Source organism: Micrasema longulum, unplaced genomic scaffold (genome assembly GCF_059751315.1).
Source record: "Micrasema longulum isolate JH-2025_06_02 unplaced genomic scaffold, ASM5975131v1 h1tg000654l, whole genome shotgun sequence".
Taxonomy (NCBI): Eukaryota; Metazoa; Arthropoda; class Insecta; order Trichoptera; family Brachycentridae; genus Micrasema; species Micrasema longulum.
In genome coordinates, this window is record NW_028277850.1 from 278,826 (window position 1) to 295,485 (window position 16,660).

A 16,660-nucleotide genomic window follows, 5' to 3' on the forward strand; every position below is an offset into this window, starting at 1 on the left:
GTTATTTATAACTGATCTCGCCTATTAATTGGCCAATCAAAAACATGCGTAATGAAAGTACAATGTCAAGATATTGCATACTTTTTTAACAAAATTCCAGTAGGGATTTTAATACTATTTTCGATAATAAATATATTTTTACATCTACTTAATGATTAATGGTATACACAAGTAATTGGGAAATTATTTTGAATGGTGATTCTGTAAGTGTGTAGGCGCTTGGCCATAGTGGTGAGCTTCTTGCGGCGCAGTGCGGGCGCTGCGAACTCAAACACATCGCCGTTGTTCAGGTAAAAGTCACTAACCCTAAAAAAGTGTGTTTTGAGTATGCCATTCAAAGCGTAAAATTATGTTCTTTAAGACGCAAGTCACCAAGGTTACATAGATATAAAAAAGTTGCGTAAATCAAAATTATTTGTTGTAAGTGAAAAACAGTAAAATCTCAACCAGCATAAATCACTTAAGGAAGATTTTTAACAGGAATTTATTGACAGTATAGACAGATTTTTATCATTTTTTAAGTATGAAATTTTTCTTCCTAAAAACATTTTGTTTGATACATGTTGAGAAATATTTCTTTGTATAAAACATATTTTTGATCAGAAAATTTAATAATTATTTGTAATACGTCTTTCCTGTCATTAACTCTTTTGGGCTGCATTGTCTAGATCAGTGCAAAATCACCGCAAAACGCTCGCCACCATAGCCAAGCAGTTAGAATATAGTGTAAAATCTATGGTTTCGCAGCTTCGTTGACCATAATGTAAGAAAGGGTTGCCAGTTCAAGAAGAAATTTCAATGGCACTATCTTATACATATAATAAACTATTATGCACGTAATGTTTTGGAGAACTTTAGATTGAAGGATATCTTAATGAATTTATTTCAATTGAAATTTCAGGGATTTTTTAGTCCTTGATACAACTGGCGCATAATAAATAGACCAGGGGTAGTATTTTGAATCTTCTCTATCTCCTAGAGAGTGCTTAATTTGAAGATTTTTTTTTTTTTAATGCGACGACACTTTGTTTCATATAATGGCCACACTGATGATTAAATGTTTTATGGTGTGTAAAACTGCTTCAAAAACGGAAATAAAACGAATACGGTTTGGTCAATTCAACCTCATTAAGTGTTTTGAGTAATGCTTAAGGTCGCAATAATGTTCTAAATCAAAATTATCATGTTTGATTTCACGTATTCAATATTTTTTGACGCTTAATCATCAGTGTGGCCATATACGAAGCAAAAATTAGTCGCATGGAAAAAAAAAACCCGAATTAACCATTCTGTAGGGGATTGAAAAGATTTATAATTGCACCCCAGGGGTGGTATTCTGAATCTTCTCTACCCCCTAGAGTAGTGAATTTGAGATTTTTATTTTTTGCATGTGGCTACACTTTGCTTTATATATGGCCACACTAATGATTAAAGTGACGTAAAACGGAAAAAAACCAATACAGTTTAATCAATGCAACATAATTAAGTGTTTTGGGTAATGCTTAAGGCCGCAATAATTTTTTGAATGAAAATTGATAAGTTTAGTTTCACGTCTTCGTATTTATTTGACATATTTAAACCATCGGTGTGGCCATATATAAAGCATGCAAAAAAAAACACAAATTAATCATTCTCTAGGGGGTAGATAAGATTCAGAATAGCACCACTGCAGCTCAATCACAATGGCCGCATTTGTCAGTAATTACCAAAGCGATAAAAAATTCTTACGGAAAAGCGCTGGTTAAGGACTTTAAATCGACGTGATAAACAGTATCTGTAAACTTGGGGCGGTATTCTGAATGCTTTCGCGAGCATAGAGAATGCTTTTTTGTGTATTTAATTATACATCGTTGCTTGATCTATATATTTCAAATATTGCCTGGGGGACGATCACAATCAGAAGATACAGAAGCCATACATACTACGACGGTACAGTTGAAGATAAATTCTCCCGCGTGATTACGAAGATACACTACCGACCCTGCATCTTTGGGTTCTGAGGTAAGCCCTTGAGGTGATTTTTACAAAAATGGCGCTATATAAACTATCCAAACATTATTATTATCGACACCTATCGAGGGCACAGAAAGCCAGCACTTTTAAAAAAAAAACAAAGAGAAATAAGTAAATTTTGACAAACTGCAACAGAGATGGAGGACATGTTAGGGAAGGGAATATGGAAGTCAAGGCATTTACCGGGATTATGACCTGTCATTGGCTGGTTTAAGTGGCTACTTTACACACTGTGTAACATTCACCATTTCACCTATGTTTAAACATCCACATTTCTTGGATTCTTCCATCTGTTGATTTACGTGAAGTTAAAAAGCTGAAACCTTTATTGTTGTGAAGAGATTTATCTGATTGAATTATTTCACATATAAGACAACTTCTTTTTGCATCAGTTGGTATTATTACAATATTTTGAGTTTGTCAAAATGTTTGTATACAAAAGACTGGAGCTCTTTAACTTCACTAAAATCAATAGATTGGTCGGCCTCGTGGTGTAATGATCAGCACGTTTGCCTTCCATGCAAGAGGTCTCAGGTTCGATTCCCAACATGGTTGATATGAAATATTTATTTAAAAGGGTGTTTTCACACTAGCATATTTCATAGTCCCTGGACTGACACCTGAAGCGTAAGACTGATCATCTTATCTTTATGTAACAAAAAATAAAATGTACCAATGCAGTGCCTTATGCACCATTAGGTGCGGAAAGGGAATGATGATGAAAATCGAGAGGTGGAAGAATCGATGAAATATGGATTTTCAAACATAGGCAAAATGGTGAATGTTACACAGTGTGGCCACTTAAACCAGCCAACGACAGGTCATTCGGAAAAAACTTAAAACCCACTTGTTCTCTAAATCATTTGAATAAATCCGTAGCACGTGACAACAAAATAAATTATTTTAATCAAATTACAAATTTAAAAGCTTCAATTAAATTAACTTAACAATAGAATCACCATGTAAAGCGCCCTTGAGGTATTTTATTACGAAAATGGCGCTGTATAAGTTATCTATAATAAATAAATAAATAAGCCCTGTAAATGCCTAGACTTCCACATTCCCTTCTCTGTGTGATTTGTTAATCTTAACGACTTCCTCGGGAGTGAAATCCAGTCTTTTGTCTACATACTATGGACAAACTCAAAATACTGCGAGTAAATTTTAGTTTGACATTAAAGCGAATTAAAGTTTGATAGTTGAGACAGCACCATCTAGCGGTTAAGTTTAAATATACGAAGTAATGAGGAATTCCACTGTTTTCTAATTTATTATTTTTCTATTAGCGTACTATTTAACTAAGCAAAAATATTTTATTTTTTTTGTACGTAAAGATATAATTTTTTAAAATTACATTTATCAAATACCGCGCCAAATGACTGTAATCAGTGTGTCACTTTTCAGTAGTGACGTCATGAAACGGTTGGCGTTCTTACTTTCACTGACCTGACAAGAATCTATGGAATATTGCTTTGATTACTTCATGTAATTTGCTCATTTCTATGTTATGGTTGTTTTTACGAACGTTTCGATTTAGAAAAACCTAGAAAGTTGACATAATCTCTGGTTGAAATGTCGAATTATACAAATTATACTCTTTTTTTCTATGGTCAAAACGTTCCTTACAAGGTGCAGGGGCTTTAAAGCGGAAACCGGAAATAATACACGTAGATATAAGGAGTGACGTCATTATTTACGATTTTAAAATGAATACTATTTTTAACATTTTTTATTTATTTTCGCGTGCGTTTTTGAGATATTTCATCCTACTCCAAAATTTTTAAATATTCACGTGTACAAAAAACATTTTAAAAATTTAATTCCGGGTTGGGCTGGAATTTCTCATTACAGCGCATGCGTCAGATCATTGGACATTTGAGAACTGTTGCCACTTTGGAAAAAATATTACCATTTATTAATTTTTTCATTGATTGCCCGGCCCGATCTTCCTGAAAACACCTATCGACATGTCGGCAGAGTTGGCTTCGTAATACCTCGGTAGAGAGAAATAGTAAAAAAGTTAAGTATACCGTCTCGATACATTAATGAACATAGCGTTTGTAATCGCTCCCTGATCGTGTATATTTTTGATAACATGATTTATTTAAAATATTCTTGAAAATCGTATCACTTTGAATCGTATAACACAATCTTAATCAGTATACACTTTGATATTAATTTTCAATGAGTTACAATTGATTTTTAGTATACATTGTTTAAAAGAAATAGTAAAATGATTCTTGTTATTAAAAATGAAATAAAACACACAAGTTGTCGAGTTGTTAAATTAATATTAAAAATCGTTTGGCAATTCAATCAGTTCTTTGCATTTTGAGATAAATTGTTAATAATTATCTCAGACAATTATGTACGCCATAATTGGAGTCAAACGTCTCATTTATAAGACATCGTTATCAATATTGGAAGCATTATACCGACCTAGTGTTTTCATACGCACGTGTATCACTTTTGTAATAATATCGATAGTAAATAGATCGTAGGAATCATCGAGCGCCATCTGTGTGATGGAAATATGATTTTTTGGTTAGTTTCTCAAATGCGGTGCGAGCCACGGCTAAATTTTGACATCAGGGCCCCGATTACAATAAGAAATTAACATTTATCTTCAATTTTATCTACAAAGTAAAATTAAGTTTTCTGTGTGCAAAGCAGAATATGCATACATTTTTTTCTTCTAAACATGTTCAATTAGAGGTTACCGACGAAGATACTTTAAATGTTTATGCAAATATACTCATTTTCGTACAAAAATATCTGTTTTTCTTTATAGACAGTCGAAGATAACTCCGTTAACTTCCCATTGTAATCGGGGCCCAGATTGTATTCAGCAATTATAAAAAATGTTTTATTACATTTTATGATTTGATTCATGTTATTTATTATGTACTGTGTCGAGGCAGATGAAGAATATAGTTCTATGCGTGAAATAGTACCAGAGCTGTGGACGGGTGTTTTCGACTCAATCGCTGATCTCAAGTAAAATCCCCAAATAAGGAAATCGAGTGGAGATAAGTTTGTCACGCTGTGTGGTGGTTGGCGCGTTTTCCTACCATTCTTGAGGTCCCAGGTTCGATTCCTGGCAGGGTGGATGTGAAATATTGACTTTAAAGACTGCTTGAAATGCAATATTTCATTGTTACTAGACTGCCACCTGAAATATAGGACTGATCATCTTACCTTCAATCAAAATTCGCTGCATTTGATTTTTAAGTGCATTGCCCTATGTACCACTGTGTGCGGAAAGCGTAAGGATGATTGCAGAGTAAGAGTCACAACCTGTCCACTTCAGTTTTTGCCGTCCTTTCTTTTTCCCTCACATCTTAAACTACACTCATAGAAAATCGGTGATAACATTGTAAGTACGACGCGCTTTGATGAAAACACCCGCCACGATGACGATTTTATTACAAAAGTGAAACTTGCGCCTGCGTCGTCGACCGTTTAGTTGTGTTCCTGCGTCATGAAGTGCGCCAGAGTCGGTGCGGGAGCGGGCAGAGGGGAAGATTGCTGACTGGATCCCGATTGCTGGTTTCCCGGAGGCTGATCGATGACCAGCTCGTGCTCCGATTCTGACTCCTCGGCGTCTTCTTCTTCTTCGTCTTCGGACGAGGACAACAGGCCTGCAAGGATAACAGTTTTAAGACCTCGTGATTAATATCAACCTAACGGGGAAGCATTTGCATTTTTTTTTGCACCACAACAGGCCAGGAGGCCTAATTACAGTGGTGAATTACATCACAGAGCACCCAGGCTTGAAAAAAATCACATTTTAATTTTTGTGTTCTCACCGGGAATCGAACCCGGAACCTTCCGTGCGTGAGTCAAGCGTCTTGACCACTACACCACGGAGGCCGCCGGAGCAGAATGCTCAGACGAGGTTTCCCTGTAATTTAAATTATTTAATACCAAAAACACGTGAGACTTTTGCTCAGAGAAATTTCTCTTTTGTGACCCTAAGAGCGATCAATATCCTGGATGAATATATTGAGTTCTAAAAAACGAAAGACATTTTTAGGAAAAGTGTACAAATTTGGATTTTGTCTAAGGGAAGAGACCATTGCAGGAGACTGCTGCGAGATATTTATTGAAATAAACGTATATCTGTTTATGCGTTAATTTTTTATTTTAATTTTTGCATATGTCTTAATGCTGTACCCCTACAAATATTCTAAAAAATGGAAGGCTTTCCCAATATACCCATAATGTACCAAATAAAATACGCTCAGGATACCCTAATTGATTTTTGATTACTTTACTTTTAGTATGTAAGGAAACTTTGTAAATCTTTAAGTCAGTTTGATAATGCCCTAACAAGACGAAACGCGTCACACAGTTTTGAAAAATAAAAGTAGAATTATATCCAATAAAAGTGTTTTATTTTGGATACCTTACCAAATTTTAATACGGAATTCTACCGATTATCTGCACACACAATAAATACAGTAAAACCTCGATTTTACGTTCCTCATTTTTACGTTTTCCCGCTTTTTACACATAAATATTTAGGTCCCATATCTTCCACACATTCTCATTCAATTTTCCCCCCAATTAAAGTTTTTTACATTTTTCACAACCCCAGTTTTACGTGGAATTTTTTCATAACTCATTCGATCTGTCAAACAAGCCGTGAGCCGCCGCGTGAATGGAGAATAAAATCGAGGTAAGTAAAAAAATGTGTAAATTATTGTCTCAAACTAAATTCAAAGTGGGTGCAGTGTAATAGACCATTTTGTTTAAGTGTCTAATTTTGACATTTGACTAAATAGTGACATGCGGTTGACGCATGTTTAGGAAGAATAAAGTCTTTACATCAATAAATTACGATGCAGAAAGTTGGCAATATAAGTATTATTTGATGTTATACACCCATAATGTGAAAAGGAGATAATTTAAACCAGAGGTTCCCAAACTTTTACAACAACAAACGTAGACCCCTTGCCATGTTTTTCGGTTTTTGGTAAACCCCCTACTTACCTGATATTGATTTTTCATAAATTTCTAACTGTAGTGAAGTTTAGTGTCAAAAACTTAAAGTTAAAACAAATGTTAAGTTTTGTACATTTTTTAATTGAATTTAAATTAAAACTACTCAAAATAAAATTTTGTATATAAAATAAACGTAACATAAAATAAACTAAGCAATAAGTAAATGTTTTTAGTGTGAAGGATGAACCTGATGCTTTAATAATAAATTATCAAGTTTTTACAAGTTAAAAATGTATGGCGATCACAAAGCGAATGCCTACATCCTCAACTTACACAATTTTATAAACATATATAATAAATTTTTTACTTCATAGGTACTTTTATAAATAATGTACATGTCTTTATATTATAAGATAGTATAATGTAAGTAAATAGGTACTATCAATGTATGTTGGGATCCACTATCGTGGACCCCCATTTTCATTTCATGGACCCACAATTTTTTTTTTCGTTGACACGAAATGAAAAATTAGAATTTTCATAAAATGCATACAATGATTTTTTCCCTAAATATTGGGAAATTTTATTTAAATGGTATCACTTTTTTTAGTATGGCACCACAAAATTTCAACTGTCATTTAGATCGCAGACTGTTTCACCCCTTGCAGGTTGTCCTAGACCCCTGGGGGTCGATATAGACCACTTTGGAAATCACTGGTTTAAACAGTTATCATAAAAGTGAAACAGTCTGCGATCTAAATGACAGTTGAAATTTTGTGGTGCCATACTAAAAAAAGTGATACCATTTAAATAAAATTTCCCAATATTTAGGGAAAAAATCCTTGTATGCATTTTATGAAAATTCAAATTTTTCATTTCGTGTTTTTAAGGTTAAGTACCTAGATAAAATTATTTATGCATGTATTTTTTTAGTTCAATAAAAAAATAACACATTGCAGTTTTGTTTGAAAAAATACAAAATAATTTTAATTATATCATTGGTAAATATGAATAATCCCCAATCATGACAGTTCTTACAATTTTTCTGCAGTAAATTTAGTATAGTCTTGTACAATAATTATATTTTAATGAAATTAAATTTTTTCCATACATTTTTCATTTCCTCACTTTAAAGTTTTCCTCAGTTTTACACTTTTTTTGTTGCTCCCTTGAAAAACGTAAAACAGGGGTTATACTGTATGTCTAAGTAAGTTTTAAATGTGATTCCAATTCGCTGTATTATTTCAAAAGCAATCAAATCTGGTGATTACATTTTTGTTTAAATAAACTATTTTACTTTATGGGCAGTTGAGATAACTCTGTGGAAAATGGATGATATGAACACTGGTTTATAAACATGAATCAACCTGATGCAGAGAGCTGAGGTTGTAATGATGAGAGGCTGTCGGGCCAGAATCTCTTGCTGGCTTGTCCGCCACTTTGCTTCCTCTTGGTTGCTCCACCGACTGAAACAAAAACAATTAGTTTATTATTACGTTAACTACCTGCAAGTTATACTAAGACCAACCAGAAAACAGAGCACTTTAAGGACACGAGAGCTAAGCTAGAAAGAAGACTATTGGTACCAAGTATAAAAGTGTAGGGTCCATAGTCCATAGTCGATGACACACACGTGTTAAATTAGTTCACCTAAAAGAGACTAATGACCGACGATGCAATGTCATCATTTTCAATCGAATCCTATACATTCGTAAAATGCAACTCTGAGTATTTCACATGAAATCGGAGGGCATCGCCCTGCAGTACATTCACATCGTCCCTACCATGAAGAAATGAACTACAAAGGAATATGGTCTATAAAGAAACCACAGGATGCAGCCAAAGTCAGTCAGTCAGTTCAGTTCACGTCGGACCAGCTCGACGACATCACACAGTTCCAGCATGTAGTTCAAGTGCAGTTACTTCAACCCATCATCGACGTAACACTCGTCCGACATAATTCGTTTATTTATTCAACATGTAATAAATAAACATTCAAACAGCAACATCATCTCTTCTGTCCACCTCCAACTGGGAGACAGGATCACCCCAAGCAACTACTTAAATCTTACAAAAGTACTAAATGTTAAAATTTATTGTAACAGAGAGGGAAAACATTGTTGAGAAGGGATATGGAAGTATAGGCATTTACAGGGCTTATGACCTGTCATTGGCTGGTTTAAGTGGTCGCTTTACACACTGTGTAACAATCACCATTCTCCCTATATTTCAAGTCTCCACATTTCAGTAACTCTTAAATCTGTTGACTTTTGTGAAGTAAAAGAGATGAATCATTTATCACGTGGGTGAGATTCATCCGGTTGTACCATTACACCTACTAGGCAACGCCTGAAAACGATTTTTGAATTTTTCAAGAATGTTGAATGTTACACAGTGTGTAAAGTGGCTATTTTAACCAGCTTATGACAAATCATACTTTACGCACTACCATTAGCGTGTCTCTATAGTTTGTTTTTTGCGATAAATTGACATTTATATTATATACCAACAATAATGTTTGAGTATGTCCAAATGCTTGCAGACTGGCTGAATTTCCTCCCTAGGGGGTTATTCATATTTAAATTTATTTCAAAAGAGAGAGAAAACATTTTCGAGAAGAAAATATGGACGTCTAGGCATTTACAGGGCTTATGACCTGTCATTGGCTGGTTTAAGTGGCCGCTTTACACACTGTGTAACATTCACCATTCTGACCATGTTTGAACATCCACATTTCATCAACTCTTCCATCTGTTGGCCTTTGAAAGTAAAAGAGCTGAAACCTTTATCACGTGGGTGAGATTCATCCGGCTGAACCATTTCACCTACTAGGCAACGCCTGAAAACAATTTTTCAATTTTTTATACTTCTTTTACCAGTTAGTTGATTCAACAATGTTTGAGTATGTCCAAATGCTTGCAGACTGGCTGGATTTCTTCCCTAGGGAGTTATTCATGTTAAAATTTATTGGAACAGAGAGGGAAAACATTATTGAAAAGTGAATATGGAAGTCTACGCATTTACAGGGCCTATGACCTGTCATTGGCTGGTTTAAGTGGCCACCTTACAAAATTGTTTGGTGTCCTGACGAAACCGGTAGACATAGAAAAGTCGGTGAGTGGTTATATACAAATATTTAATAACATTTAGTAAAATATTTGACCACAAAGTTAATGCTTTAAATATTAATAATAACAAAGTTATAAGCTCAATTTCTGCATTACTCGTGCCAGGTCTGTACAAAGCTTTCCTCGGAGGAAACGATTTACGAAGAGTTCCATCCCAGTTAGGAGAGGCGAGGCCACTTGGTGTCAGGGCGTGGACCTCTACTAAAGTATGGATACCGAAGCGTAAGACCTCTGTTCTTTTCAAAAATGTTTTCCCTCTCTGTTGCAACAAATTTAGATCTGAACAACTCCCTAGGGAGGAAATCCAGCCTGTCTGCAAACATTTGGAAATACTTAAAACATTGTCGAATTAACAAACTGGTAAAAGAAGAAGTATAACAATTGAAAAATTGTTTTCGGGCATTGCCTAGTAGGTGAAATGGTTCAGTCGGATGAACCTCACCCGCATGATAAAGGTTTCAGCTCTTTTACTTCACAAAAGTGTACAGATGGAAGAGAGGAAATGTGAAAGTTTAAACATAGGCAGAATGGTGAATATTATACAGTGTAAATTGGCTACTTAAACCATCCAATGACAGGTCATAAGCCCCGTAGATGCCTAGACTTCCATATTCCGGGAGTATTAAAGTCCGAATAAGACTCACCGCTGTCTTTCCCATCCAGCATCGGTTGAAGAATCCTACGCCGAGCGTTGATGAACCAATTGTTGACCTGAAGCAGCGTCAGTCGGGTCTGCGCAGCCAGGATCCGCTTCTCTTCTTCCGTTGGGTAGGGGTGCTGTAACACAACCCACAAATTGACTTTTGATACAACCTTTTAAACTTGTCATCCATTTCTAAGCGAAGAATTCTTAATAATACACTCAATTTTTATTTTCACACCGTTTCCCCGTGAGGGTATAGAACGCCACATCACTCTATCTTTGCATACAGATCTTGCTTCCTCTTCGTTCATACATCATAAGGAACTACAAAACATTAAATCACTGGAACTGTTTAAAGTAGGTTTGAGGTCTTGGATTAGCATAGAAGGAACAGATAGACACATTCTTAAAAAAAATAAAAAATAAATGCAACAAATAAATAATTTTTTCGTAATTTCAGCATATGTTAATTTGGTTTTTCTTTTCTTTTTCTTTTATTTTCTTTTCATGGTCATGTCATACCATATTTATATGCTGTAAACTTTTTAATAAAAAAAGAATGGCCCACACTCAGACGCTGAAGTCTTTGTGGGCATTTTTTCTAATTTATTTTTTAGCTTAATTTTAAGATGCATTTTTCTAAAGTGTATTTTTGAATTATATTTCTATGTAAATAATATATGTATGGAAAAAGAAACATATAAAAAAATAATAATAATAAATCTTCTCATGCATGCGCGCCGATTATTCGGACTTTTGACATGTCCATTTTTAAGTATTTGTTGGATTTGGTCACGCCATGTCTTTCTCGGTCTTCCTTTATTTCTGTATCCATTAACATTCGCATTGTAAATATTTTTATCTGTTCTTTCGCTGTCCATTCACTCTACATGTCCAAACCAACGCAGAGTTCCTTTCTAGATTTTATCGATAATGCTTGTCTCAGGCTTACATAATGTACGGATCTCAACATTTGTGCATCTATCGTACATAGTCTTACCACACATTCGCCTGAGAAATCGCATTTTGACAGCATTCAGCCTACTTTCATCCCTGTTTTTCCGAGTCCATACTTCGCTCCCATACATCAGGGAAGGGACCAGGACTCCGTTGTGAACTGCCAATTTTGCCTCTTGTGACAAGCATTTATTTGCCAAGGTCGATTTAAGTGCACGGTTCACTCTGTTCCCGGCACTCACCCTCCTTTCAATATCTTTCTCAGTCATTCCATCCCTAGTGAACATACTTCCCAGATACACAAATTCCTCTACTAGTTTTAGTATAACTCCATTCACAGTGATTTCACATTTAGTCATACTTTCATTTCTTTCAAAAACCATCACATTAGTCAAGTCCATACTTTACTTCTATACATCTGGGTCGGGGCCAGGACTCCACTGCGAACTGCTAATTTTGCCTCTTGACTCAATTTTTATAAAATGACGAATGACACACTGGACGTCCCTGATTAAACGAGACTGAAAAGTATCTAAGTATCAATTTATTACAGCGGTAAATTACAACACAGTACACCCAGGCTTGAGAAAAATCACATATGGTTTGTGTTCTACCAGGAATCAAACCCAGAACCTTTGGTGTTATTTATTGGCTATTGCAAACACGTGGTCACATAAATCTGTGACGTTGCATAATAGTTCATTTTAATTGATTTTTTCATATCCAATTTCCTGCCGCACTAAACTTCCTCATTGACAAAATACAATTATGTATGTCAGCGATCTCACCACCAGGTGCTGGAAGAGCCAAGCCCGCATGGCCTGGGTGGCACTCCTGGGCAGTACGCCCCTCTTGCCCCCGCGCGAGGCCGCATCCCCCTCGGGTCCGCCCTCCTGGCCGCCCTCCGGGCCCTCCTCACCCGCGCCCGTCGAGTCCAGGTCTTCGGTCAGAGAGGGAGACACGGAACCACAGGATCCGTTACCTGGAAGGAAAACCATTAAAGAATTTATGATGTGCTTGTGCAAAATCATAAAATTGATTTATTATGCTGACTGGTTTCTGTTGTGTCTATTTTATTGTAAAAATACTTACCAGTATAACTGTTGTCACTCGATGGCAAGCTCGCTAGGCCCGCCCCGATCTGGCTGATGGGAGTGGAACCGAGAACGACCAGGCCACTGTTGTTGCAATTACCTAAAAAGATAAATATATTACTATTTTATTTTTCAAAAGAATAAGCCACTAAGCCTCTATTTAGAGGCTTGTCAGCAGGCTGGATAGAGGGGCTATGGAAGAAGGTAATGAATGAAAAATACACCACAACACCCAGATCCATTGAGAAAATAATCTGTCTTGGATTTTATTCATGCAGCTGGCGGGAATCGAACTCGCAACGCCAGTTTCACAATTGGTCGTCTAACCAACTGCGCCACGGAGCATGTCGTAAATAAGAGATCACAACTTAAAATAAAAGATTTACTTGACTTTCAGACTTTGGGTCCCAAAACTGCAAAATACTGAGTTTTGAGATAGGTGTACCAGAAGAATATCGGGTGTACGGTAGTTTGGCTTTGCAAGGGATTAATAAATAAGATAACGGATGCAGCAAACTCCGGTGACAACTGCCATCAAGCAGAGGCAGTTCGGATGGCTGGGCCTTTTACTGCGGATGCCTCCTGAGAGCCATAACCACGTTTGCATACTTTACAAGGCATTAAGTTCTCGATGTCTTGAACGCCCGCTGCTGACTGCTCGTCGACAATTTTTGCCAAAACTGACTTGGAAGGACGCACAGGAGCTGGTAGCCGATAGAGATGCATGGAGGCTCTTTGCGAACAACATACGCTCCAACTAAAGCACTCTTGGCCTTACTTATAAATCGGGTATAAAGTTAAGCTTGAGTATAGTGGTAGAATAATGATGGTATAGCAAAATGTATTACTTATAAACCTCGCATAGAGTTAAACTCGTTTTAAATCTGGGATAGCAACCATAGAACCTGGTATAAGAAAATCTAATAAGTAAGGCCCTGATGAATTAAGGAGAATGTACAAACCGTGTGTATTTGATTGATCACAAATTGACAATACTGCAGTGAGGGATAAAATGAAAGCTTCCAATTTTTTTTATTATTTGTGATTATTGAAATATTAAATTCAGGTGCGAATAGGCGGATGACTTTAAATCTGCTTTGGCCGGAGACGGGTCCGTTTATGATACCTGCGTTTTGCTGAAAATGCGCAGGCTGAGGGGGCTTGTGGTCTCCAGAGGGCGCGTAAGGGGCACCCAGCGGCTCGGGCAGGAAGGGGGCGGCGGGGAGCAACTCTTGTGCGTAGTGCTGGACCAGCGGAGTGGACTGGACACTCTGGAACATTGAAAATAATGATCACAATGATTGTTGTTTTATAGGCCCGGTCAGATATACAGGTTTAGATGTGGTTTAGACCTTTTATGAGCAGAATTGTAGACTTATATTATTTTTGTATTTGGGCTACTAGAGTATTCTGATTATGTCTTTTTGCCCATTTTTTTACCGATTGTCGGCCTTGTGGTGTATGGTCAGCGCGTTAGCCTGCCATGCAAGAGGTCTCGGATTTGATTCCCGACATGGTTGATATGAAATATTTGTTTAAAAGGGTGTTTTCTCATTAGAATATTTCATAGTCCCTGGACTGGTACCTGAAGCGTAAGACAGATCATCTTTTCTTTATACAACAAAAATGATCAAGATACGCTGCGATTGGTGAACCAATGCAGTGCCCTATGCATCATTAGGTGCGGAAAGGGCCGCCTAGCCTCCACCGCCTTACGACCAGTGGACCGAGACGTGTGCGTTAGTGACTGCAGCGGAACCACAACACGACGCCGGTAGCGCGTTAGCTACAATAGCCTTTTGAGTAATTTGTTTATAGATAAATAAAATAGATGACCTGGTATTGCGGAGAGTTGGAGGTGCTGGAATGTTCTTCACTGAGGGATCCTCCCATCGGTTGGTTATTGTTGCTCTCTCCTGTACCGGGATACGCCTCGCCTAGAAAATATCCTAATATAAGAAAACACAGTATAATAACACCAAAGGGGTGTTTACATGTAGACAATAGACGTGACAATATTGTTTTGTTCAAGCTCCGTGAACAGCCTCGACCGCACGAAACACAACGCTGGGACAGTAAGAAAATTCGACTACAGTTCGCACTACGAAAATAAATACACAACGACGTTTAATATGAGCGAGTTCACAAAAAATACATTTTTTTTTATTCCAAGATGTACTGGATTTGTTAAAGAACCGACAAAATAATATAAATGATTTTTTCTGCCTCCATTTTTGGCTGAGAAAATGAGCGGGAACGACACGTTCGCGTTGAGCAAATTTCTACTGTCACAAGGTCCTTTCCGTGCGTGTTCACACAAGGATAATGCGACCGCACGCGGTGTGGGGGTAAACATTGTTTCGCGGAGATAGTCTGCCCGTCTATCTCGACGGCGACATCGCGGAACAAATTTAATGAGGTCCCTCATGTCATACCTGAAGCATAGTCGGTGCGGAGAAGGTTCTCGCTCTGCATCTTGGACTTGAGGCAGGCGATGTAGCGGCTACAGAAGTCACGGCACAGTTCCTGGACCTTCTCCAGCTCCAGGAGGTGGATCCTGAGCACCTGGATTGACTTGATCATCTGGAATTGAGTGAACCAAATATGAGAATATTTCATACGACGCTTATGGAATTGCAAAACATCTTATACATATGTTCCTGTAAGGTTTTATGACGAGCGTTTATTTACATTTAAAGGTCTTTTTTGTATCAGTCTGAATTACATTATATGATCTAAAACACATTAAAACGATCTTGTTTTTTTTTAATTTTAAAAGTCTTTTAAATAATGAAGAAGTTTAGTGTTGCGGGAAATTGGGTGTAAAAAATGTTTACTTACACCCGGTAAAAATTAGAGTAATTTATTGTACGGCAAAATTTCACAAAAATTGATAATTTTTTAAAAATAAAAATGAACTATTTCAAATGACGTCACAAGTTGTTTGAAATAAACCAATGATAGTGTTGTGGAAGATTTCCAATCAGGACAACTCACCGAAGAGAACTAACTAGTGACGTCACGCACGGAGTTGTTAAAACATTAAAAATCTTAAAAAAATGATAGCGATGATAATCATCATCATCATCATTCAATACACAAACATTTTGTGCACATGTAAATGTTGTGGCTCATTAATAATGGCTAGTTGCGATTTTCCGGCAATAACACTGTTGAGTTTGAATTCCATTTCGATAACTTTTTTTAACTTTGACATAAAACGATATGCTTCGGTAGAATTATTAACAATATAACAGATTGACGCGTGTCAAAACGTGAGCGCACTGTCATTAGCCGTTTGGTTGCTACAGCAGCGTGAAGTTGGTAACACTTCGAGCGCCTACCCCTGTATATGTTCAAACGTACACTAATTTTGCGATTTTATTTTTCTCTTAGTAAATTAAATGATAATACAGGGTTTATATTTTCTATTAGGGAAGTTTCATCATCATTCCCTTTCCGCACTTAATGGTGCATAGGGCACTGCATTGGTACACCAATCGCAGCGTATCTTGATCATTTTTGTTACATAATAATAATGTTTGGATAATTTATATAGCGCCATTTTTGTGAAAATCACCTCAAGGGCGCTGTGCAATAAATAAATATCCCAACACGTCTTGCAGCTACAGAGCGCATGGACGGTTGGGGTTCTAGTTCCTCGTCTCCAATTATGATATATTACAATTATGATATATATGAGCTAGATAACAGAACGTCTTGCAGCTACAGAGCGCATGGACAATAAGAAATCTAGCCCCTTTTTACATTTTTATTTTTAAAGTTTTTATTTGACAATGAAGTTTAGAGTTTAAGTGATATTTTAAAAACCAAATAAAAAGCAAATTTATAAAATTAGATAACAACAAGTCTTGCAG

General features: G+C 36.6%; 1 protein-coding gene across 1 annotated transcript in view; it reads right to left on the bottom strand.

The window, feature by feature from the left end:
• Positions 1 to 3,324: 3,324 nt before the first annotated feature.
• The window catches only part of LOC148279886 (homeobox protein PKNOX1-like), a 78,409-nt gene continuing 65,073 nt past the window's right edge, over positions 3,325 to 16,660 (bottom strand). Inside the window, exons 4-11 of the mRNA XM_088229250.1 lie at positions 15,218 to 15,365; positions 14,619 to 14,719; positions 13,909 to 14,053; positions 12,781 to 12,882; positions 12,477 to 12,670; positions 10,733 to 10,865; positions 8,328 to 8,426; positions 3,325 to 5,654 (exon numbers count right to left, since the gene is read on the bottom strand). Of these exons, the coding sequence (XP_088085376.1) occupies positions 5,476 to 5,654; positions 8,328 to 8,426; positions 10,733 to 10,865; positions 12,477 to 12,670; positions 12,781 to 12,882; positions 13,909 to 14,053; positions 14,619 to 14,719; positions 15,218 to 15,365 (1,101 nt within the window). The 3' untranslated portion in view covers positions 3,325 to 5,475. The remainder of the gene's footprint in view (positions 5,655 to 8,327; positions 8,427 to 10,732; positions 10,866 to 12,476; positions 12,671 to 12,780; positions 12,883 to 13,908; positions 14,054 to 14,618; positions 14,720 to 15,217; positions 15,366 to 16,660) is intronic.